The following is a 25,220-nucleotide window of genomic DNA, read 5'->3' on the forward strand; positions in this document are numbered from 1 at the left end:
ATAAGTGAATAAGAGAAAGTGAAGTGAAGTGAATTATAAGAGAAAAAGGACATGTTCAAAGATATGTGGAAAGGCCTTTAGAGAAAAAAGAAAAATCAAGATAGTAAGAAAATGGAAGGAATTTATTGATTAGTTACAAAATAATTTTGAAAACGACAGTTGTTAAAAGTAAGAAAAGAAAACCGAGAGAAATAGAAGCAGTTAAGAAGCAAGAAAAGGGAAAAAGATTCAAATAGGAGAAAACAAGGAATTAAAATAATCAATTGGAGAAATAAGGTATTTACGAAATTCGAGACAAGCGGATCCTCCACAAACCAGGTCCAGGGAGAGATAAAGAACGCAGAACAACAGTAGCAGAGTTCATAGACCAGTAGGAGAGTCAAGAGAACAGGAAGTAAACCGCATATCATTGGCATAGGAGAGAATCGAGATAACAAAGTAAAGGAGAGAAGTTAATCAACACATCTTTAACGATTATAAGTATAAAAAGGTACCTCTTATAATAAAACAAAATCGTATACGATATATAATACAGAAAACAAAAATTAATATAAAACGTTTAGTAAATCACCAATTCACTATTAAGTAAATTTATCTAATCACTTCATATCTATTTAAAACTGGCCAAGTCTTTGTAGAATTAAATATTAATAGTAGAGAAAATTAATAAGTATTAAACAAGAAGTTATTACTACAGTGTATTAAGATATGCAACCAGTATTGCATGAAATTTAAGTTAATGAGATTAGTAATATAACTTCTTGTATAAGGCTTTATCAACATTGTAAAATACTTCAAAATATATTTACTAGTGTGTTTAAGAGGGTAGAGTGACAAATTTTGACATATATAAAAAATTTATAATAAATACATTTATTACTAAACCTTTTGTTTTTGTAGCTGTGCTTGGTGTGGTTTCTTGATAGAACATAGAACCGACTACGGAGATAGAGTCTAGAGCTAGATAGGGCAAAGATAGACAAAACACAATACACCAATCTAATCAAAATTAATATCAAAACTAATAAAATTTAATTTGGCGCTAACATATAAAACCATACACACATACGATCATAACAATATATATATATTTTAACATGTAATAAATAATGAGCAATCGTTAATAATAAGTATGGTTTTACACATTATAGAACATTTTTTTGGTTCATAATCACTATGGGACATAATCACGTTTTTCGTATAACCTTTCTAATTTGTATTTGTTATTTTTTCACATCTATGTAAAAGCACTTTGTTTATGGGTACATACTTACTAATGGATTTTTGAGTATATTTTCCTCATTACGTGTATATGTATATTTATTTTTATAAGTATCGCTACGTATTTACCCTTCTTAACTTCTGACTCTCTACAAACATAATATTTGTAATGTGATAGCAGTCAAATAAATATCTGTCTCTCTATTATGAGAACATATGGGACTTAAATTTAAGATATTATTGTTTTACTGGTAAATAGGCGATCTTCCAAATCTGTTGGCTGGTAAATCGCAGTACAAGATGTTGCGTTTGAAATGTAATCCGTCCGGTATTAAATTTGCTTAAAATAAAATTGAGGTCCTTTTGATGGAAAATTCTTTTTTAGAGAAATGACAGGATCAATGAAGCATGTGGCCCACAAAGTGTTTTGTGCGGAAAATAAACCGAGTCTGCCCAATCCTCTGATTAGAAACACGCCAGTGTACCCATTAAAACCGGATTAGCTCGTTAATTCCAACTACTTGAAAGCGTCGACTGCTCTTCCAGGGCATCGTGGGCCTTTGCCAGCCGCAAAACTCCGACCAACTTTTATAATTTTATAGTAACCCAAATTACGTGATAAAGGGAAATAGACGTTTGTTACGTTCGCTTTGTTTATTGGAATATTTTAGGTGTGGATAACAAGACCAGTCAGACTTTCACCCAAAGTTATAAAATTATTAGCATTGCATAAAATATATACAAATGTAGTTATGAACAATTGTTTCAATGATTGTAGATATTTCTGCGAATATATGGAAAATGCTATTTGTTTCTGATGTAAATAAGGAAATTTTTAGAAGAATGCAAATTTTTATATGAATTTTATAGAAAGTTTTATAGAAATATTGTAACGAATTTGAAATGTTAATGTAGAAACTCAGATGAAAATTTTGCCTGACCGAACTACGTATAAAATTTTTAATTATTATTATAGCAATACCAAATTGGTATAAAATTGTTAATATGGAAATTCTGGATATAAAACTAGTACCAAACAATGATATTACATAGTATAAAAATAATAATATTTTAATTTTATTCATAATTTTATAAGTAGGTACAGAATAAATTTTCAAAAAAATGCATGACATCGTCACTTGTTAGTAATCAGTACATAAAGAAAAACGAATTTAAACCTAGAGTAACTTATATCAAATGAAAGCTTAAAGTCTATAAATTAATCGGGTATACATATCGCTGGAAGACGAGTAAACTTAAAGAAGATATCTCAATCCAACATAAACCATAACATAAAAATTTTTCATCAAATGTCAAATTTTATAATAAATTTCACAAATGTCAAGGCTATAGGTGGCTTTGTAAGAATGCCCAGAGATTATCTAAAAATATGTAAAATAAAGAATATTTTATTAAATTATTTATAGAATTGTAAATAAAAGTAAAAGGACATTTGTTAAAAATGTGTTTGAAAAGGACATCCAAAGACTGAAAATTTCTGTGCGTAGACCTTAAGCAAAGGACAGAATAATCAGGAACGTGGAGAAAAACAAAGAAATTATTGATTGGTTACGGCTTGGATTTTACAAAATATGCAGCGTGGAGACGCAGCTCCCGAAAAATTAAAAATAAAACAAGGAGTGTCCAAGGAAGAAAATTATATAATATATTTATATTGTAAGTAATTAAATTACCTACAATATAAGATACCTAAAGTCATATTTCACCAATTTCTTAACTGTAAAATAAAGGCATAACGCGGAAAAAAACGAAAATTGCGCATTATTATTGCAAAAAAAACTATGGAAATTGGAATTTACGGAAAAGACGGTCCATCCAAGTACCAACATGTGTGCCAAAAGCCGATCAACCAACTGTGAAATTATTATCTACTCATAACCAAAGACATAAATTTGAATCTTCACTATTCTTTATAACAATGAATTTAAGTTATTATTCTGGTGGAGGTGAATAAAATTTTGATTTGGACACAATACAGGGTGTCCCGAGATTCATGCAACAAAATTTGGTCATAGATTCTTAAGACAAATTTAGGGGACCCGTATTTTTTTCTTTTTGCCAACTGGCCCGCTCTTTTGGAGTTACAGCCCCGTGAAGTCTGCCCCTAAGAAGTCTATTTTATATCTCAAAACCATGTTGTACGAGAATCACTAAATTTGGTACACAGGGGTTTTATGACATGTGGAATCTCACAGTACTACGCTTTTTGGCGAGAAACCCCCTTAAGACACTTTTTCGTGGGCCCCCTTGTCTTTGGAACCAGAAAAATTTGTTTTTTTTTAAAATTATTAGTTAGCTAGAAAGCCATTAAATTTAGAAACTTTTTTGTCTCTCGATATTTTTTTCGTAAAATGCAATGTTTTTAGGAAAATGGCGAATCACGATATGCATTCAATCACATTTTGACACTTTTTCTCGAAAACTTTGCGTTTTCTAAAGTTTATAAATTTAATGGCTTTCTAGTGGACTGATAATTTTTAAGAAATTTAAATATGCGACTAAATTTGTTTGGCTCCAAAGACAAGGGAGCCCATGAAAATTGTCTTAAGGGGGTTCCCCGCCAAAAAACGTAGCATCATCAGATTCCACATGTCATAAAACCCCTGTGTACCAAATTTAGTCATTCTCGTACAACAGGGTTCTGAGATATTAAAAAAAAAGATTATTCTTAGGGACGGACTTCAGGGGGCTGTAACTCCGAAAGAGGGGACAACTTGACAAAAATAAAAAATACAGGTCCCCTGAATTTGTCTTAAGAATCTGTGACCAAATTTTGTTGCATGAATTTCGGGACGCCCTGTATATTACGAAATTTAATATTTCGTTCAGCTATAGTGAGGATATAGCAGGGGTGCGGAAAGGTTATATATAAATAAAGATAAGCGATATTTGAACAGATCTTCTGGCTTTAGCCTACCAAACCGGTTTACTTTAGCTAGCCGTGTATCAGGGTTTTTTTCAGGCCATGTAAAATTATTGAGTAAAATTGAGTGAAATTTGAGTGAATTTTTTTTTATAGTGTAAGCCTAGGAAATCTTGTCTTAAATACATCAATAAAACAAAATAAATATAGTTAAAATGATATGTAAATGGAAGAAAAATAAGCATATTATTTAAATCATGACGATGAGAGAAAACCGTCTAAGGCGAAATTGGTGTAGGTAACGATATGAGATCATCATAGTAATATTAATAACAAAGCAATAAGAGAAAAGAAAATGAGCATAGTAATGATCCTTCTTCTGGACCCAGGAAGATATTAAAAAGGGAATTTCTCATCAATTACGAACTTTGTTAAGGTTATCCAATTGCAGGCAATTCTAAATATAATAATGGGGATAATACACGAGAATGTGAGAAACTAAAATAATCAAGATACTCCAACTATATTCTTCATGCATTTTTGAAAACTGAAGGCTCTATCTGTAGAACTAGATGTACCAAATAAAATGAAGTGAGACCGATTATAGAAAATGTAGAATGTTTTGTTTCGTCTGTAAATTTGTTTAGGTTTATAAATATTTAAAATACCTTCAAAATAAAGACTTCTACAAAATAATTGAAATATTGCCAGGGTAAAATAATACATTTTACGTGACCAGATTGAGAATTCAGTATGAAGGTGTAGTAGTAATTTTGAGGTTATATCACTGCGTTGATACTGAGTTTTCAAAAAGGGTCATACGAATTTGTCCATCATTATATTCCTAAATTCCTCAATCTATTGCTCATAGTCTCCGGGCATCCTGTACAGATAACTGTCCTCGTCGAGGTAAGTTTATATATTACATGTATTTTGTGAGAGCCGTCAAAGCATCTGAATATTACAGAAATGCTAGAAAATTACATGCAATTCATTGCGAAAATCCTTGGCGAAGGTTCTACTTCCGTTATTTGTCATTCCGTACTGCCACCATTTCCTGTTTTCTGGTCGATAAAATCTCTTGGGGGCAGCAGTCCTACACATGACTTAAACTTTACGTCAAATAGAATATAAAATCCAGTTTCAGTTGCGAACTAAATGGGGTTATGCGAAAAAGTAAAATTTAGTTGTTACATACAATCTGACAGGAAATGGACCGAGAGATTTTGCAATCATTAATTTCAGCGAAATTTATATTAAAATTCATATTGTTCACTAGTTATATTTATTATTTTTTGATTAATGAAAATTTTAAATATTACTGCGCTCTAAAGTTTAGAAAAATGAGTCATGAAAAGCCTAACTAAAATGCACAAATTAATTGCAAACGTTCATACAAGCATGTTCCAGGAAACGCTTTGTTTTCGAGATCAAAGAATAATTAAAACAATGTGGTTTATTAAATATTGCAAAACGTGTTTGTTACGTAAAATTCGCAACTATTTAGCCCAACATGTTATTTATGTGCTGTATAAGTACTTCATTTTTAATTATTTTTATTGAGTAGGTAATATTTAAACATTTGATATGACAAATACGAAAATTTAAGTTAAAATATACAAAGTGATTCATTAACAATGGGAAAATCGATAGCTGAAGATACTACTTGTGGAATGGTGACCATTGGCGCAAACATGCCTTATCCGAAAGTTGATAGTTTCGGAAATACAGGGTGTTGAATGTTAAAATTTTTAATCGTTTTTTGCGATTATTCTGAAAATAGGTAGGTTAGGAACTTGAAAATTTTGAAAATTTATTTTTTTAGGCGACGAATAAGATGCGTGTTGTAATTTCAGCATTACTCATAGAGGGCGCCACTTACGACCAATTTTACCGAAAATTTAATTAATAACTTATTACCCTGTATGTCTAACATGAAACTTGATTCAAAACCTGAAAGAGCAATCATTTTTCCATTAATTATTTATTCTTGTTTCATTTGGGTATCTCGATCCGTTTTCGAGAAAAATCGATTTAACGAACACTATATTTTGATAATATGAGAAATTAAAAGCGAAACAAACCAAGTGTTTCTTCGTGTTATTACAACAATTAACAATAAAACAAATAAAATACGTAATTATGATTTAAAGTAATTGTTCGAAGAATCCACCGTTGACACTGATACACTTTACACGTTTTCTGAGAGATCTTCGAGTTTGAAACAACATATTGGGATTGCGTCTGACTTCGTTGGCAGCGATTTGTATTCTTTGCCACAACTCTTCACACGAGCCAATAGATTCTTTGTAAACTATATCTTTCATTCGAGACCAAATAGAAAAATCAAGAGGATTGAAGTCCGGACTTCTGGATGGCCAAGCAAAAATGCTTACATGGCCAATCCAGCGATTTGGAAAAACTGCATCTAAATATGCACGCACTGGCCAAGAAAAATGCGGTGGAGCTCCGTCGTGCATGAACCACATGTCTCTTCTTAAATAAAGTGGAACTTCTTCAAGCCGTGGAAGCATTTTTACTTGGCCACCCAGAAGTCCGGACTTCAATCCTCTTCATTTTTCTATTTGGAAGAATCTATTGGTTCGTGTGAAGAGTTGTGGCAAAGAATACAAATCGCTGCCAACGAAGTCAAACGCAATCCCAATATGTTGTTTCAAACTCGAAGATCTCTCAGAAAACGTTGTGTAAAGTGTGTAAATGTCAACGGTGGATTCTTCGAACACTGACTTTAAATCATTATTACGAATTTCATTTGTTTTATTGTTAATTGTTGTAATAACACGAAGAAACACTTGGTTTGTTTCGCTTTTAATTTCTCGTATTATCAAAACATAGTGTTCGTTAAATCGATTTTTCTCGAAAACGGATCGAGATACCGAAATGAAACAAGAATACACAATTAATGGAAAAATGATTGCTCTTTCAGGTTTTGAATCAAGTTTCATGTTAGACATACAGGGTAAAAAGTTATTAACTAAATTTTCGGTAAAATTGGTCGTAAGTGGCGCCCTCTATGAGCAATGCTGAAATTACAACACGCATCTTATTCGTCGCCTAAAAAAATATAGTTTCACAAATTTTCAAGTTCCTAACCTACATATTTTCAGAATAATCGCAAAAAAACGATTTAAAATTTTAACTTTCAACACCCTGTATTTCCGAAACTATCAACTTTCGAATAAGGCATGTTTGCGCCAATGGTCACCATTTCACGTGTAGTATCTTCAGCTTTCGACTTTCCCATTGTTAATGAGTCACCTTGTATACGATATGTACCTAAAAGAAGAAACATAAACATGCCTCAAACATGATATTTGTGTAGGGCTGTTGACAAAAAATTGAAATATCGATATTACTTATTAGAAATATTGATACCTATTTATGAACGATATTTATTTTTTTGGATCGATATCGATACTTTTTAAAATAAGTTTTAATTTTCTGTATTTTTTACAAAAATTTTTTTATTTCAACTGTTTTATATTTTTTCCGCTCGTTTATTTATTTGTGTATTTTTTTAAAACGAAAAATAATGATTGAGAGTGTTGACACTACTTAAATTTCATCATCTATGGATTTGGCATAGGTACAGACTATAGAAATAAAAGGTTATGTTTGGACACATAAAACTAGTGTTTTTAAAATAATCTTACTGCAAATACACATAATTTTATCTTTTTATATTAATAATTACGGAAAATACCCCGATTTAACTTGGTTTGTTATTTAATTTGTTTAATAAATATACTTAATTAAAATCCCGCAAAACTCATTTTTCAGCTAATCTATTATTATTTTTAAATAGATTCGATATATCGAATTCCGATATTGATATATTTGAAAATATCGATATATCGAAAATTCGATACTTTTAAAATTATCAACAGGCCTATATTTGAACCAAATGTACCTTAATTCAAAGTTGAACTTTGGAAATAACAGTTTTTTGAAAAACGTCACAAATATGAAAATATCTTGAAAGACGTGTGACGTAGATTAATGAAACTTAGGATGGCGGCAAAGGAAAAATCCTCTTAGATTTGTATACAGATTAAATTCTCTCAGGAAATTTCCACAATACTCAGTGAAGTCAAAAGTATGAGTTTCTTAACGTGGGTGTCTTTCGGTATCTCTGCCACTGGTAGACACAGTTATACAAATTCAGTGAATGTTTTTCTTCATTTAGTTAAATTGAAACAACTTTGGACTAAAGTATATTTGTCCCAATTATCATAATTTGGCCCCATGATTAAGTTTTTTGGAAAGTTTAAAAATTTATTAAAACGACGTTGAATTCTTTCAAATTTGTTAGTATATCTTGTAACAAAATTATCATACAAGACTGCAGTATTCTAATTTAAGACAAACTAGTGAGTAAAACAGACATTTCAATGCGGTAACGTTCTTAAAAAAGATCTTCGATTTCTGATTATAAAATTCAAAGCTCTATTGGCCGTACTTATAATTACATTGATATGATCAATGCAGGACAGTCTATTGTCATGGATCACACCTGGATCCTTAACATTATCACAACGTATACCAGTAATACATCATCAAGACTTTAGTTAAATATTAGCGGTTCTGTTCAGTAGTAAATGAGCAAACCTTACACTTATCTATTATTAGTTCTTATTAGTTCTTGTAATATTAAACAATCGTCCAAATTAGATGCGTGTTCAAAAATAGCATCAAGTCGTCAGCAAAACATAGAAATTAGATGTTGGAGACAGATAAATCGTTATTAAATAAAATAAAAAGTGGCCCTAAATTTGATTCTTGAGGTACCTACTCTAGTGTCACTACAAAATTGTAAGATTTAAATCCGTTCTATGAAACATATAATTCACATTGAGAAAGATAGGATTTATTGAGAAGAATAAGATAACTTATTAAGAAGTATAGCATAATAATTGACTTTTTAGAAGTCCTCCGAAGAATCTGTATACACCACATCAACTTGTCTTTTATTGTCCTTGTTATAAGCTGTACACTGAGTAAACTGAACTAGATTGGATATAGCAGATCGTTTCGGAATAAAACCATGTTGGTTTGGCGAAATATTACCCTTGACAATACTAAAGATTAAAGTAGGTATACAGGGTGTTAAAAAAAGGGTGTAAAATATTTAAGGAGGTAATAGTATGAACCAAAATAAGCAGAAAAGTCACAATAAACATAGGTCCGCAAAGTAACGGTTGCGGAGATATGGAATGTTTTATGTTTTGTAGCCCCTTTTTTTATTTTGCAAAAACGTTGTGTATTTTCTTATAATAGTTGGTTGATGTTTAGTGAAATAAACAGTACGTATTTGACAGTTGTTCTCAGTGCACAAGTTTTCTTCCGCTATGGCTGGTTACTCTAACGCAGAATTAACAGACATGCATTTCATGTATGGTCGTGCTAATGAGAACGCCACCGAAGCGCGACGTCTTTATGTTGACGCTTATCCAAATCGCCAGATTCCTTCACAACGCATGTTTGGAAGAATTCACCAAAGATTGTGTGATACCGGTTCCTTGAGCAAACAGTGCCATTTATCCGGAAGACTATCCACTCCTAGAGCAGAAGAAGAAATTCTAGCACTGGTAGAGCAGAATCTAGGTACGAGTGTGCGGAGAATATCAGCCGAGGTAGGAATTAGTGGTGTTCTTGTTTGGAGAATCCTTCACGAGCAACTGCTTTATCCATACCATGTGCAACGAGTACAGGCCTTAAATCCAATAAATGATCATCGAGCACGTTTGGTTTTTTACCGCTGGTTTCTACGTCATGATGCTGAAGACCCTCGTTTTCTTGCAAATATTCTTTTTACTGATGAGGCCGGGTTCACAAGAAATGGAGTGTTTAATTTTCACAATACGCATATTTGGGCCGACGAAAATCCTCATGCTCTAATAGAATCTGGACATCAGGCACGTTTTTCATTAAACATTTGGATGGGTATTGTAGATGACAGGTTTCTAGGTCCTGTTGTTTTACTAAACCGATTAACAGGCGCTGATTACCTCAACTTTCTGCAGAAGACACTGTATGAGTTTTTGGAAGACATTCCTTTGAATTAGAGGCAACAAATGTGGTTCCAGCATGATGGTGCTCCAGCTCATTTTTCCATGGCCGTTAGAGAGCATTTACACCAAACTTTTCCACATAGATGGGTAGGAAGGGCCGGACCTGTTTTATGGCCTCCAAGATCCCCTGATCTGAACCCTCTAGATTTCTTTGTTTGGGGATATTTGAAGACATTAGTGTATGGTACTCCTGTAAATAGCTTGGAAGAGCTGCAACTACGGATTAATCAAAAGTGTCAAGAAATCCAAACCAAGGAGGGTGTTTTCGAAAGAGTTCGAATATCGTTGAGACGAAGATGTCGTGCCTGCTGGGAAATGGACGGAGGGTACTTTGAACATCTTCTGTAACTTTGTATGTTTGTTAAAAGCTTCCTTTGTCGGTTTATTCCTAATAAAATAAAATGTTTGAAGTGGTCCATATCTCCGCAACCGTTACTTTGCGGACCCATGTTTATTAAGACTTTTCTGCTTATTTTGGTACATACTATTACCTGCTGAAATATTTTATACTCTTTTTTTAACACCCCGTATAAAGACATCCTGAAAACTTTTGTGGGATTGCCGCTTTTATTATTATTATGCAAAATATTAGAATGATTATGCAAAAAACATAAGTACCTTGAAAAAATATAAATTAAATATGAACAAAATACATCCAAGTCGAATATTGTAAAAAGCGCTGTTAATTTTATATTTTTAAATTCGCCATTTGATGATATTTGTGTATTTGGTATAAAATCAGTCATTACATTATTTAAATAAAATTTACGACACTGGGAACCCTACTTAAACAAGTATCTTTTCAGAAATTCAGCGTCTGAATAAATATCAGGGGGATCTGCCATATTCCGCATATAAAGTATGCGAAAGGTTGCTGTTTGCACCCTTACATTATTTTCCGTTTCTTCCAGACAATGACCCCTACAAAAAAATGTTCCATATTTTAACGAAACACAAGCATATCATATTTTAAAGCCCTATTATTTGGATAAACATCTGTTTTTTTTTCTATAGGTGGCAGCCCGGGTGGCAGACTGTAGTAAATTTTTTAAGTTTATTTTAAATATGTAAAACTGGACTGAATCGACTGCGAAGTAAACACTTGACAATTATTTGTCATTTACGAATACTAGTCGTCTGAGTGGTTTGCTGGTACAATTAATTGCCACTGATGATTTCCCATCTTCTATGAGTCATTTTGAAGAATGCGCTTTACACAAATTCAGCAAAATATTGCATTAGCGGAAAAGATAACATTTTAATTGCTATAGTAACAAATACATCCCACGTCCTACATTTATATAGAGTGTTGCGATATTCCATCGACTAAATTCTATAGATGATTTTCCCACTAAAAATATGTTATAAACATTTGTTCTAAGCTACTTAGCTTTCGATATACAGGGTGTTAATATTTACATTAACGTAAATATCTAACGTAAACCATTCAATTTAAAATTCTCGGGAAAGAGTGAAGGCTTAATACACGAAAACACCATAAATTGAAAAAACAACTTTGAAAAAATGTTATAAAAAATTTTGGCTTTCATTCCTCTCAGATAAAATTTCATTTTATAATAAGTTTTGTACTTGTAACTGTGTAATGTCAGTGTCTACAGTAAATGTTTTATGTTTTTTAAAATTAAACGTTAGGAAGATATTATTAAGTATACAATTGATAAACTGGTTATTTAGATGAATTTTCCAAATTTTGCACAGAACCTTGTAAATGTGATATGTAAGTATACACATATAGTTTTATTTATTAAAAGTTTTTTAAAAATTGTATACCTTTAGCATAATCAAAAAATTAACTTTGTAGCCTTGTTATGACCTGAAGATGAGGTGCAAAGTGTAGACCTCGAAACTAGTCGTCTTAATAAAAGGATTGTGAGATTATTAAGCCTTCACTCTTTCCCGAGAATTATAAATATGGACTTACACTTATCTATTTCAAATTCATTCAATTTAATATGCTGGAGAGTCACTCCACTGATCAAGACATGATTCATGCGACGAAATAAAATTGCAGCTTGTTTCTTATGTAGAAGGTCATATTTATACGGATACTACTACTTTTGGCCTTTAGAAACGCGTATTATAATTTAGACTTTTTGATTTTTGTTGTTTTTCGTAATTTTAGTACCCCACTGCTGGATATATCAGATGGCAATTGGAGGCTACGGCATTATTGTCAAAACTCATCTTTTTTTATTCGTATACAGATTTTTCCATAATATTATATAGAAATTTAACAATGAGAACACATAAATAACCACACCGTACTGTTACTAATACTTCATTAAACACCTCTTTAAATCTTGATATAAAAATTAATTTTAATTTAATAAGGCGCTACACTGTACAAATTCTATTTCGATTCCAGTACAAACAATATTTCACTTAGAAAGTCGGTTCATTATTACCTATCGAATTACAAACACTTTGTAAAATGATAAACTAAAATATGTATAATGAACTGAAATGGATATATATTCGGTCATTCTTGTTTCCCTGAATTAGTGTTAACTGTTTATTGATGTGGCAAAAGGCCTAGCACCATTTTGTCACATCAAGTGGATTGATATTTATACGTTACCTAAACTAGGTCAATGTCAGAGGTCATTGAGACTCAGATTTACAAACTAAAGACAGTGTTTAGTAACAAATTCACTTTATTAAAAAGAAAAAATATATATTTAAAATTTATCAGATTAGTAAGTAATTTTATTTATTTTGTAATAGGTAGGTAGATATGCATATTTTATAAAACAGTAAAAATAGTTATTTTAAAATATCAATTAGTTTTACTAACAATTAATATCTGTGCCTACCGACATACCAATATTATTTAATATGTAATAGCATGCAAAAAATATTTTTTTAAAAAGCGGTTTAAAAAAAAGTCGCGTATCGTTAGCTTCTGAGACAACGAAGCAGAAATATCATTTTCACAGAGACTGCTTAAAAAATAAATTAATTAACACGGTGTACGGCGTATATCATCATACTATAAATATTTTTAGTGACACTAATATACATTTGTTCGGAGAAAACTGTATAAAGAATTTTCATTTTAAAGAAAGGACTTGGGAAGTAGATTGTAATAGAAATGATTTAATATTAATACTGCATAAATTACATAGTTCGTACATATTGTATACAAAATATTTTCAAAACTAGTGTGCAGAGTGGACCAGCCAAATGGAATAAATTTAGTTTCAGTTATTGTGCATATTTACAGTGTAGGAAAGTACAGATGGTCTATCAGAAGTTACGTGAGAGCGATAAAGTAAGCCATAGAAATCCATGCGATAGACAAGGATGGCTATAATGAAGGCGTCTAATAGTCAACGCCCATTTCGCCCTTCCACAAATAAGAAGTGGATCTTATTTGTGGAATGGCGAAACGGGCGGTGACTAAGAGAAGCCTTCATTATAGCCATCCTTCTCTATCGCATGGATTTCCATGGCTTACTTTATCGCTCTCACGTAACTTCAGATAGACCATCGGTACTTTCCTACCCTGTATAATAAATTCCCAGACACGTCTATTTTGGATTCGAAAATGACGTCCTGCAATGTAAAAATTTCATCCCTAAATTTAACCCCCTTCGAGTGGCAATTGCAACCCCTAATGTTTTAAATGGGTAGTAGGGCCTTGTGATACCTCATTTGAAAGGTCTTTTCATTCTCTACTAAAAAAATATATGGTTTTTATATTTATTGCAAAAATTGGCAGCAAAAAAATAACTTCAATTTTTTGCAATAAATATTAAAATTATAGCATCTTTGAAGAGATAATGAAAAAATCTTTCAAATAAGGTATCACAAGCCCCAACTTCCCATTTAAAAATTTAGGGGTTGCAACTAGAAGGAGGTTGAATATAGGGATGAAATTTTTCGTGGATAACATTTCAGAACGTCTCGGGATTTTTTTATAAATGTTGTCAATCATTGAGATACTTAATTTATTCCATTTGGCTATTCCACACTATAATTCTCACAATAGATTGCGTAAAAAAGCTATATATTTCTTGCATATCTCCCGTCTCCAAGAGGGCTAATCTTTTTATTATAAAAACGACTCTGTTGTTTTAGTCAATCCAATGAAGGTAAAAAATGTTTATTCTTATTATGCCCGTCAATATTTTTCTATTTGAAAGTATACTGGTAAAAAATATACGCCTTAGGTTGTTTTAAAACTACCATTGATCTATGCAGAAGAAAATATGAAAATAAAATTATAAAATTTATGTATTACATTTATAAAAAAATCTAGATATCTTGCTTTTTGTAAAAAACAACATTTTTCCAAATTTGTGTCAACGATTAGTCTTTTTCATAAGAAGTTTAACGTAAAACATCGGTATTTTTTTTAATTATTTTCGTTCTCAGCGAGCGAAACAAGTTAATGTAAAGAAAATATCACAAGGCATTAAGCGAGGATAAATCCATATCTCTAGATTGTTAATATAAATTTAATGTGAGTAACAATTTATAGTAATATAACACAACTGTTGTAGAAGAGTAACGTACCTGTTTATGGACAACACATGCAATAAATATGTTTACGGTTATGGACCATGAACTATATTTGCACTTCTCCCATAAATATTTTTAATATTTCAAATAGAAGATATACAGGTTGTATCAGTAAGATTATTTCAAAAAGCATTCAAAATTGAAATCTGAAATTTGTATACAGGGTGATTCAGAACTTATCCAAAAAAAAAAATTCTGGATGTACAATTTTGTAAAGAAAAAATCAAAAAGGGCAGTTCGAAAATGATTTAAAAATACACTTCTGTAAGGCACTGGAAACTGGTCCACTGTAAAACATGACCTCGCACAATGCGGCCAGTATGGCGGTGTGATAAAAACGGGCAAAAACTTTCGCAAGGAAAAAAAAATGTAAATAGAATTTTATCGCACCTATTTTATATCGGCAAATTCAACTGCTTTTGCCTTTATTAATTAATACAATTAATTTGTGTTTTTAAATAATAAAATCGTTTGACATACCCGATTTTACAACAATTGTTCAAAATCCACCAACGTGTAAACACATTTGGGTCCATCGTACTCAGTTACTACGAACTAACACAAATGTTGTCTTGCTTCACCATAACACAAATGCTTCACCATAAATTAAAACGATATCCATCAACTCCGAGTACACGCAAACCATTTTTGACACTAACTACCCATTTTTGACACTAACTACTAAAAAAATATTNTTCACCATAACACAAATGCTTCACCATAAATTAAAACGATATCCATCAACTCCGAGTACACGCAAACCATTTTTGACACTAACTACCCATTTTTGACACTAACTACTAAAAAAATATTGTAAACACAACAGATAACAGGTAAATACTGTTGCAACGACGATTGCAAAATACGATTTCAGTATTCGGAGTCGCTGAGGCCACGTGGCTCTCCACGCGCATTGCAAATGACGCTAGAGACTACAGTTGTCCAGCTATGTAATCGTTGAATGTACTATAATTTCAATAATTTTTTCTCGGAAACTATAAGGATTTTACGAAAATTTTTTTTACGATATTGACTCCATTTCTCATGCCGCATCTATTCCCAAATTTTTTTGGATAAGTTGTGAATCACCCTGTATAAGGGTTTATCAAAAAGATCTATTCAATGAAAATAGTGTCAACTTTCTCGCACTTCCGGTTATGCCGGAAGTCATTATCAACTCTGTTATTTCACATGGAACACTCTGTATATTTTTGCATTTCGTCACAATATTGGTCACACGTTGTTAAACACTCTGTATGAATTTTTGCATATATGACTTAAACTGGTTGAATTCCATTGTTTTTAAATTATCCATGTCAAATTTCATTAATAAATAAAGCTAAATGTCGGAGTTATTCAGTTTTCGAAAATCACTTACTCTCACTCACTCATTTTTTTTCGAAAATTAATAATAACTTGAAAACTGTCACATTTTCGCCCATAGGACTTTATATGAAAATAATCTAGAATTTGCCTTGGAATTAAAAAATGCATAAATACACATAATATTCCATTTGAAATAACAGAGTTGATGATGACTTCCGGTATAACTGGAGGTGCAGGAAGTTGACACTATTTTCATTGAATAGATCTTTTTGATAAACCTCTGAATACAAATTTTCAGATTTTAATTCTGAATGCTTTTTGAGATAATCCTGCTGGGCCCTCTTCGTGATATACCCTGTATGTTGTGCTATTTAACGAATTAATTTTATTAATTTGAGAGATGATATCTTTATTTTTTTAGTCAGTGACGTGTCATTAATATCAAACTCCACGCACGCCACTGGACTTACCGAAATGTATATTTTTTAGTATTGAAGTTTATTTTGTTAATTTCAACAATATGTCTTTTGGAAACGAAACATCCCTCGAATAATTTTTATATGATCTTCTCCAAGTAGGGAAATTTGGTTCATTCTTTAGCATGCACCCTCTACGTTTCAGAAAAATGTCTTCATCTGAAACGAAACAAAATTAGAAAAAGATGTTATAGCAAGCACTTAGTCCCCTCCGCTTCATAAAATGTTTGCAATCTCTGTTTATTGACCTCTTATGGACTATATGTGACTGCACAGCTTTCCTATTCTTTAGCAGAAACATCCACATGTGATATTCGAAGCTAGGACGAAAGCAAATAAGGGATGTGCAAATTCCGGCAGCATGGAGTGGAGGCTCAACACGCACTCGGGCTTCCTTCCCCATACCAACCTCAAAATTAAGAGGGATGTTAGGGAAGCAACGAAATACATTGAAACCGCCCTGGTGATAGATAAGGCCATGTTCGAGAAGAGGAACGGCAGCACGCGGATAGACGTCGTTCATGATTCGATACAAGTTGCCAATATCGCAGATTTATATTTTAGAACTTTGAATACCAGGGTATCCGTAGTTTATATCGAAACTTGGCAGGGTAAGTCTTCTATATAAACTTCAACAGCGAACTTTATTCATTACGAACATTTTGTACAACATGAATATTAAAACATTACTCTCGTGCAAATTGCTACAGGAATATAATATTAAAGTATTTTTCAATAACAGTAAATATTGGGTAATTTAATATAAAAAATAATTTTATAATTATAAACACTTTTTAATTTATTAATTGACTATTTGTTTATACAAAATTCGCAGTGGCATTAAATTTGTTAGTTAGCAATTCAAATATTAATAGTAAATTTCAAACAATTATGTTTGGATAGATAACGTTTATTTAAATTTTATAAAGTTTCAAGCTGTAAGGGTAATGGGTATACAGGCTGGCCCGTTTTGGTTGAGATTATACAGGTTAAACACATAGATTGTACAATGTGTCCATCTAGTGTTTTTTCTTCTGTCATAGTCTTCTCCTTCATCAGAAAATATATTCGTCTTGGAAAAATCATTGAGGCTAAAAAGGGCACGTCTTAAAATTAATGATGTACAGTGTGTCTACTTAAGTTGGAACCATTTGGAAAACTTTTTTATTATTGGTTTTATGAAAAAAAGTTGTCAAAAATAAAGGTACTTTACTCTTGAGCAAAATTCATAATTTCTGATATACCTCTTATATGACTGGGAAGTTTTGATAACTGAAGGCTGCATTTTAGATTTTAGACCATGCAAAACTTTTTATGAAGATTAAATTTTTTTCATAAAACCAATTAAAAAAAAATTTCCATGTGGTTCCAACTTAAGTAGACACAGTGTATATTCACAGTTACAAAGTTGTGTGGCACATAAAAGTGTTTTCTTTTTTATGAAACAGCCTCTTTTCCAATTGAAGCCTTTTGCCTTAATGCTTAATTATTTTCATACAGAGTGTCCAAAATTGTTTTTCATATATGTATCAGTATTTTCATTTTTTGTTTTTTCATTTTTTTCTTAACGCACGAATGTATTCTTTAACAAGTACAATAATAGAGTCTCCAATTCTTGTTATTCTGGATCCAAGAGGTTTTCAATGGTATTAAAGACATGGTGTCTCAAAAAAGAAAACCAAAATATTTTTACTAATTAAATAAAAGAAAATGAAATTTAGAATAATAAAATGAGTCATTACAGTACAGAACACCGTTTTGTAAATCTAAAAATTTTTTTCTATCAAAACCTTTCTTTTTCAATTCCTGGTGTGGTTTACTTATCCTAGAGTTTCCGGTCTAGTGGGTTTTTAGGAGGAAATAAAATATTGACTTCAATTTAAAACAGTTGCTTTTTTTAATATCTTAAGTTTGTACTTATCTTAGACTCTAGACACTCTTTAGTTCTTTTTCTAAAAATCTTCTAAATATTTTTTATATCGTCACCTTCCATATTTTTTCTTTGAGACGTACCATGACGTATTCAAATGTCCTTCAAACATTGCACTGCATTTTTTTAAATAAAAAAAATTAATAAACTTTTGATACGTTCCTGTATTTCTATTAGATTATTAAAAATATTTGTTTTTCGTTTGTCATGTCTTAAAAACTTTGAAGATCAATGTAGACTTCTTTTCATTAAGATACAGAAAATCGAGGATTTATTTATTTACATAAATTTATTTAGAAAAATTTAGAAACAAGCGAATATGTATCCAGTTACTCAACAGGTCTATTATAAATTAATTATTTATAAATCATAATATAGAACGTATATGTATCCTAAGCAGCTCTAATGTCTTCAATTTTTTAACAAATTTATTGAAGATAGGGAATTTATGCATTACATGTTACCAGTGTAACTTGGTTGATTTCTTGATGAATTAGTTGCGTCAAAAATTAGTAAAAATATCTCAGTTTGCTGCCTTGGCAGTTGTTGATGCTTGAACAATTTTCGGGTTGATTACCACATCATCGGATTAGAAGTTTAAAGGGCCATATCGCTCTTATCTTCAGAAGAAATTCTAAAACAGTACTCTGATTAGTATTTATATTTTACGTTTGTACTGAACCACGGCTTTGGGAGTACTGTTTGTAGACATTGATCTGTATTGTTCCAAATTTCATGTAATTCTAACCCCTCATTTTAACTGAAATTATTTCGAGTCTTCTGGATTTCTATTGAATCTCTGTAGGAACGTGACCACCGTTTGTTTTCATTCTCTCTCACCAAATTTCTGCTATAGTTAGGTCTACCTCATATACTGTATCTACTCCGTATTTATTCTAATGTAATATATGCAACTTCTTATTTTTCTACGTTATTATTATTAAATGACACTTGTTCTTTTAACCTCGCTACATGACTTCCCTTTGTACTAACCTTTCCGCATGTACACAAGATGTTGCATACACCAGAGCCTTGAAGAAGATCGTTCTTGTAACTCGTCTTGGGAAATGCTGTTTCTTTTTTTCTTGGAAAGTTACACATGGGATTAATATTGTGTTTCCTTAAGATACGCCTATCTTGTCAGTACATCCTTGTATATAAGACAAGTCATTGCCAGATATTCCTCCTTTTCCTTGTGTTTCCTCCTGTTGGCTCGTTTCATGTTCCTCTGAGAGCAAATTATATGTATACCTTGCGTCTGGGCTAGGTGCTAATGAGACTCAGCATTCAAGTACCTATTCGTGTAGGTTGGCTTTCTGTAAACGATGTGCCCTAGGGGCAAGGACATGTAGGAACGGCAGGGTACCATTTACTTTCATTTCCATCTCTTCCATGGTGGAGCTGATATCCGGATGTATTCCATTGATTCATATCTGAATCAACACGTATAGATATTTGCCAGAGCTGAGAATAAGACTGAAAGCATAGATGCTCCTTCAGTTTGTTCGTTAAACTGATCTCTTTAAAGGAGAAGAAGATCCATGTGGTGCAAACTTTTGCTGAGCCTAATAAATTCACGGTCTTGTCTTCTGCAATGACCGTTCATTAAAATTGTTCCAATTTTTCTTTAATCGGTACTTTTTCGAAAAACGATATTACGTTGGAAGTCACTAGGACATCACGTGAATCTAGTTAATAAATTTAAAACAGAGTTAAAGTATACAGGGTGTTTCTGAAATAAGTGCTTTCCTTGAAAAGAGGGGCAAAAAAATAAGCAACTTTTAAGTGATAGTCTAAAATATTACGTTGTAAATTGAAAAAAAAAATTGACATGAAGGTTTAAACAAATTTAAAGCCATCCTGCTGCAACAGCCATATGTACCTTTGATATCAAAGATGCCGCGCGCCGCAGAGCGAAAGCGCTGATAACAGTTGTAGCTGTTTAAATATTGTGTTCGAAAATGCTAATATTTATTCAAATGTCGTTTAAAAGTAACACAAGTTAAAAGAATAAACTAATTACTTACCAATAGACGATATGCTCTACAAAAATTGTTCAACTTTAAGACTTTTTAGAAGATCCTTTGGCATATCATTAGTTACTTTATCCAATGGAATGCAAAAAATAACACGTCCTGCACTACGTCCAACATTTCAATAAAGGACCCCCCAGAATCCTTATGGGAATTGGCTCCCGGTTAAATTGGCTGAATTTTTAGTATGTTACAGTACTCATGGTCCTGATCAAAAGTCCTCATAGGCACAAGCGTCCAAAACCTCTAAATTTCGAGTTATGAGCCTCAGAGAGGTGCTGGGTGGACGTTTTTGGACTTTTATGGATTTTGCAAGTTCCACATTCTCTAACGTACTTAACGGGATAGGCTCGCGGTCAACTCGGCTGATTTGACAGTATGTTAAAGTACTCTTCATCATGAATACACATCATCATTCAGAGGTTCCATGACTCGCAATTGATGGTTGCGGGGGTTTGCGCGGATGAGAGTTCTTGATCAGGATGAAGAGCACTTTAACATACTGTCAAATCAGCCTTGTTAACCGCGAGCCTATACCGTTAAGTACGTTAGAGAATGTGGAACTTGCAAAATTCATAAAAGTCCAAAAACGTTCACCCAGCACCTTTCTGAGGCTGATAACTCGAAATTTAGAGGTTTTGGACGCTTGTGCCCATGAGGACTTTTGATCAGGACCATGAATACTATAACATACTAAAAATTCAGCCAATTTAACCGGGAGCCAATTCCCATAAGGATTCTGGGGGGTCCTTGAGCATGAAATTGTTTTTCCTTCACAAGAAATATAAAAATTGTTGTGTTTACTAAATTTTTCAAAAAATTGGGAAGAATAGAACTGGTTCTGACTTGTTGGCCAATTTTGCGTATTTTAGTGACTCAATATTCATTCAATGGATCCAGTATTAATTATAACGACCGTTCAAATAAAAACGTGGTCAAGTTGGTTCTGAAAATTTGGACGTAGGGCGTAGCGTATAGCAAATGAACTTAAACGTCATCTGTCAAAGCGCTATATCGCCGCTTTGTTATTGAAACTGACAGCTGCTATACAGCTCGTTGAGAAATGAGGTTAAGTTGGTCGCTATAAGCTACGCCCTACGTCCAATGTGTCAGAGCCAACTTCGACCACGTTTTTATTTGAACGCTCGTTATGTAGTAACCTTAAATTTAGCCAGTTTATTGAAACGTGTAGAGAAGTATCATAAATACCTACTAAATAATTTAATTCGATCGACTTCAGTCGATCGTTCACGCTCAGGACTAGAAGAAGCATTTTAATTCTTCACGTATTCTAAATGAAGCATTTTCTTAACATATTTTCCTTTCAATTTCTTTTCAGGGGGAAACCAGGCCCAGATAGACCGCAACGAAGACATCGGCAAAGCCCTCTCCAACTTCAACGATTACTCGGCGAGGAAGCTGTTCAAAATCGACAAGGACACGACCCAGCTCCTTACCGGGGAGGTTTTTGTGGGAGGCGAAGCCGGAATGGCCGTCCCGGCCACCGTATGCACTGCGAAATCCGTGGGGATTAGCGTGGATATTAACACGTACGAGCCTCACTTACTGGCCGGGACAATGGCTCATATGATCGGACACAATATCGGGATGGGGCACGACGACGGCAGGGAAGAGTGCTTTTGCAGGGACTGGCACGGCTGCATCATGGCCCAGGCGATTGTCGGGCTGGACAATGTGCAGCCTTACAAGTTCTCCGAGTGTAGCAGATCGGATTATATTGATAGATTAAGGACGGGGAATGGAATATGCCTGCTGAATAAGCCTAATGAACTGGAGGTATGTTTGCGTTTGAGTTGCAGTAAATACACAGACTAGCACTCGTGATAATTACTCATTTAATTATGATTTATTGCTCATTAGTTAAACTAGGCGTGGCGGTACGAGAATAAAATTCGCAAACCGTGATTATAAATAGGAGTGTATGAACCGGAGTATTACAAGCAGAAAATTCGATATATCGAAAATTTGGATTATTTAAGAGACAGTTTGAGATATTGGTTAAACCTATCATTTCATTCAGGATGTGATGTTTATCTGCTGATTACTTTGCAGTGACCGAGAAAAGAGAGACTTTCTCTACCTTAACTTAATACTCCAGTCGAATTAGAGTTTAAACGTAAAAAAAGTATTATAGTCAATTGAACATGTATAAAAACGCCTAGCAATAAATTTATTTTAATGAGTTTCATAGGCATCCCTAAAAAAGTTTTCTGTAAAAGGTAAAAAATTATAATAATTTGTATATAATGTGTAGAAAATTTCTATTATATGTTCATTTGGCCAACAACATATATTATATTTTCTTAGTAGATTTGATGGCAGTAAGGTGGGATACTATATGTATACACATTCGATACGCCCAGTGAAATGGTAAACTTCTTAAATGATAATTGCAATATTCTGTTAGATAAGCATGCACCTTATAAAACATCTAGGTTCACTAAACCTCCAGCTCCTTGGCTGACAAGTAATCTTTAAAAAATGATGAAACTGAGGAACAGGGCTTTTACTCGATATAAACAAAACAGAACTGCACAGGTATGGGAAGAATATAAGGAGCTGCGCAATTTAGTAAATAGATCTGTCAAAGCAGAAAAAAAGGCTTATTTAAATTATAAATTAAAAACTGATCCTAAAAATTTTTAGGCTGCACTTAAACATTTAAATTTAAAAAAACAGAATTTGTCAATTAGTAACGAAGACCCCAAGTTGTAAATGATTTTTTTTTATAGATTCTATACCTAATGTACCTGTTTCATTGGATCCAGATATAGTGGAAATTTTAGATAAGTATGATCATGTATGTAGCAATGCTGAGAAAGTTAGTTTGGTTTTAAGAAAATTGAAATCTAACGCTACAGGTGCAGACGGAATGAACTTAAAAACCTTAGACTTATTTTTTCCACATTTAATTTTGTATTTCACATTTATTATAAATAAATGTCTCACTTCAGGAGAATTTCCCGATATTTGGAAACACGCTTATATATGTCCTCTTCCTAAAATCACAAACCCCACAAGCCTGTCTCATTTTAGACCCATCAGTTTATTACCTACACTTTCTAAGGTTTTAGAGAAAATCGTATGTGAGCAACTTAATTCCTATTTTACTGCAAATCATATTATACCATTGCATCAATCGGGATTTAAGGCTAATCATAGCACAACTACAGCCCTTTTAGATGTCACAGACAATATACTTCGATCAAATGACAAACATCTTAGTACTTGCTTGATTCTTTTAGATTTAAGCAAGGCCTTTGATACGTTGGATCATAACATTTTGCTTAAAAAACTTAAATATTTCGATCTTGGAGATATTCCTCAATTATTTTTTAAAAATTATTTATGCAACAGGCGTCAAAAGGTGTTGTGTAAATCTTCAGATTTCAGGGCCACAAATAAAGGAGTTCCTCAGGGTAGTGTATTGGGCCTTTTATTATTTTCAGTCTACACTGCAGACTTTTCTACATACCTATCTAGTTGCAAAATTCATCCGTATGCTGATGATACACAGGTATATTATTCATTTCCATATAGTAATATTAATATAGTCATTGATGAAATAAATTTAGACGCGTAAATTTTCACGACTATGTACTGCTCATAAACTTATTTTGAATGAAGCCAAAACGGAATTGCTAGTATTCGGAAAAAATAGGGAACTAGTAACCCTGCATCCTGACTTTCGAATTTCTGTTAATGGTGAAGTAATTAAGCCCAAAGAAGAATGCAAAAACCTTGGAGTATATTTGGATGTTAATTTAAGATTTCAAAAGCATGTAAACTATTTAGTACAAAAATCGTACGGGAAATTAAAACTGCTTAATATTCATAAAGATTCACTCAGTACTGATGTGAAACTAAAGTTATGTGATTCGCTAATTTTATCTCTACTACATTACTGTGATAGTGTTTTTTGGCCTTGTCTATTAGAATCAGATAAATATACCCTGTAGAAAATACAGAACAGTTGCATCAGATATTGCTTTGGCTTAAGAAAATTTGACTCATAAGTTTTTGGAATCCAGATGGTTATATTTAAAAGAAAGGTATGAGCTACATTTGTCTTGCATAGTTTATAAAACTGAAACATTTAAATCTCCTGTTTATCTGTGCAACAAACTAGTAAAAGGCAGTGAACTACACAACCGTTCCACCCGATACCGACACCTGTACTTGGTTCCAAAACACAAATCTGCTCAATTTCAAGGTTATTTTTCGTATAACGCTGCGAAGATTTTTAACAAATTCCCTAACAATATAAAAGGAGCACCAAGTATTTTGTCGTTCCGTAGGCAGATGAAGCAGCTCCTCGTATCACGAAGAGATTTATAGGTGTGCACATATATAGTATAATCTGTTTTTAATTAATTACTTCTGTCCCTCTGTCCAGTTTTTTAAATTTTCTTTCTTTTTTATGGTTTATCATACTATTTTTGTCTGCGTTTATCATCTTATTATAATCTATAGGCACACAAAGAGTCAATAAAAAAATTATAATATATATTTGATGAAATATTATTTTTATATTTCTAATGTTCTTTGTAAATTTTTTGTAATTATTTTTCTTTTCTTTATGTGGTTGCGTGGAAGAGCGAGGAATCGAACGCCGCCACTATTTAATTAATTTTTTTTTAATTGTACAAATAATAATGCGAATAAAGACATTTATTATTATTATTATTATTA

General features: G+C 32.4%; 1 protein-coding gene across 1 annotated transcript in view; it reads left to right on the plus strand.

The window, feature by feature from the left end:
- LOC108915307 (disintegrin and metalloproteinase domain-containing protein 11) overlaps nt 1-25,220 on the plus strand; it is a gene marked incomplete at its 5' end in the record, with an annotated part of 192,688 nt that overhangs the window by 53,560 nt on the left and 113,908 nt on the right. Inside the window, 2 exons of the mRNA XM_018721299.1 lie at nt 16,840-17,155; nt 21,847-22,304. Coding sequence (XP_018576815.1) covers nt 16,840-17,155; nt 21,847-22,304 — 774 coding nt within the window. The remainder of the gene's footprint in view (nt 1-16,839; nt 17,156-21,846; nt 22,305-25,220) is intronic.

This window comes from Anoplophora glabripennis, unplaced genomic scaffold (assembly GCF_000390285.2).
Source record: "Anoplophora glabripennis isolate ALB-LARVAE unplaced genomic scaffold, Agla_2.0 scaffold774, whole genome shotgun sequence".
In the NCBI taxonomy this organism is placed as follows: domain Eukaryota; kingdom Metazoa; phylum Arthropoda; class Insecta; order Coleoptera; family Cerambycidae; genus Anoplophora; species Anoplophora glabripennis.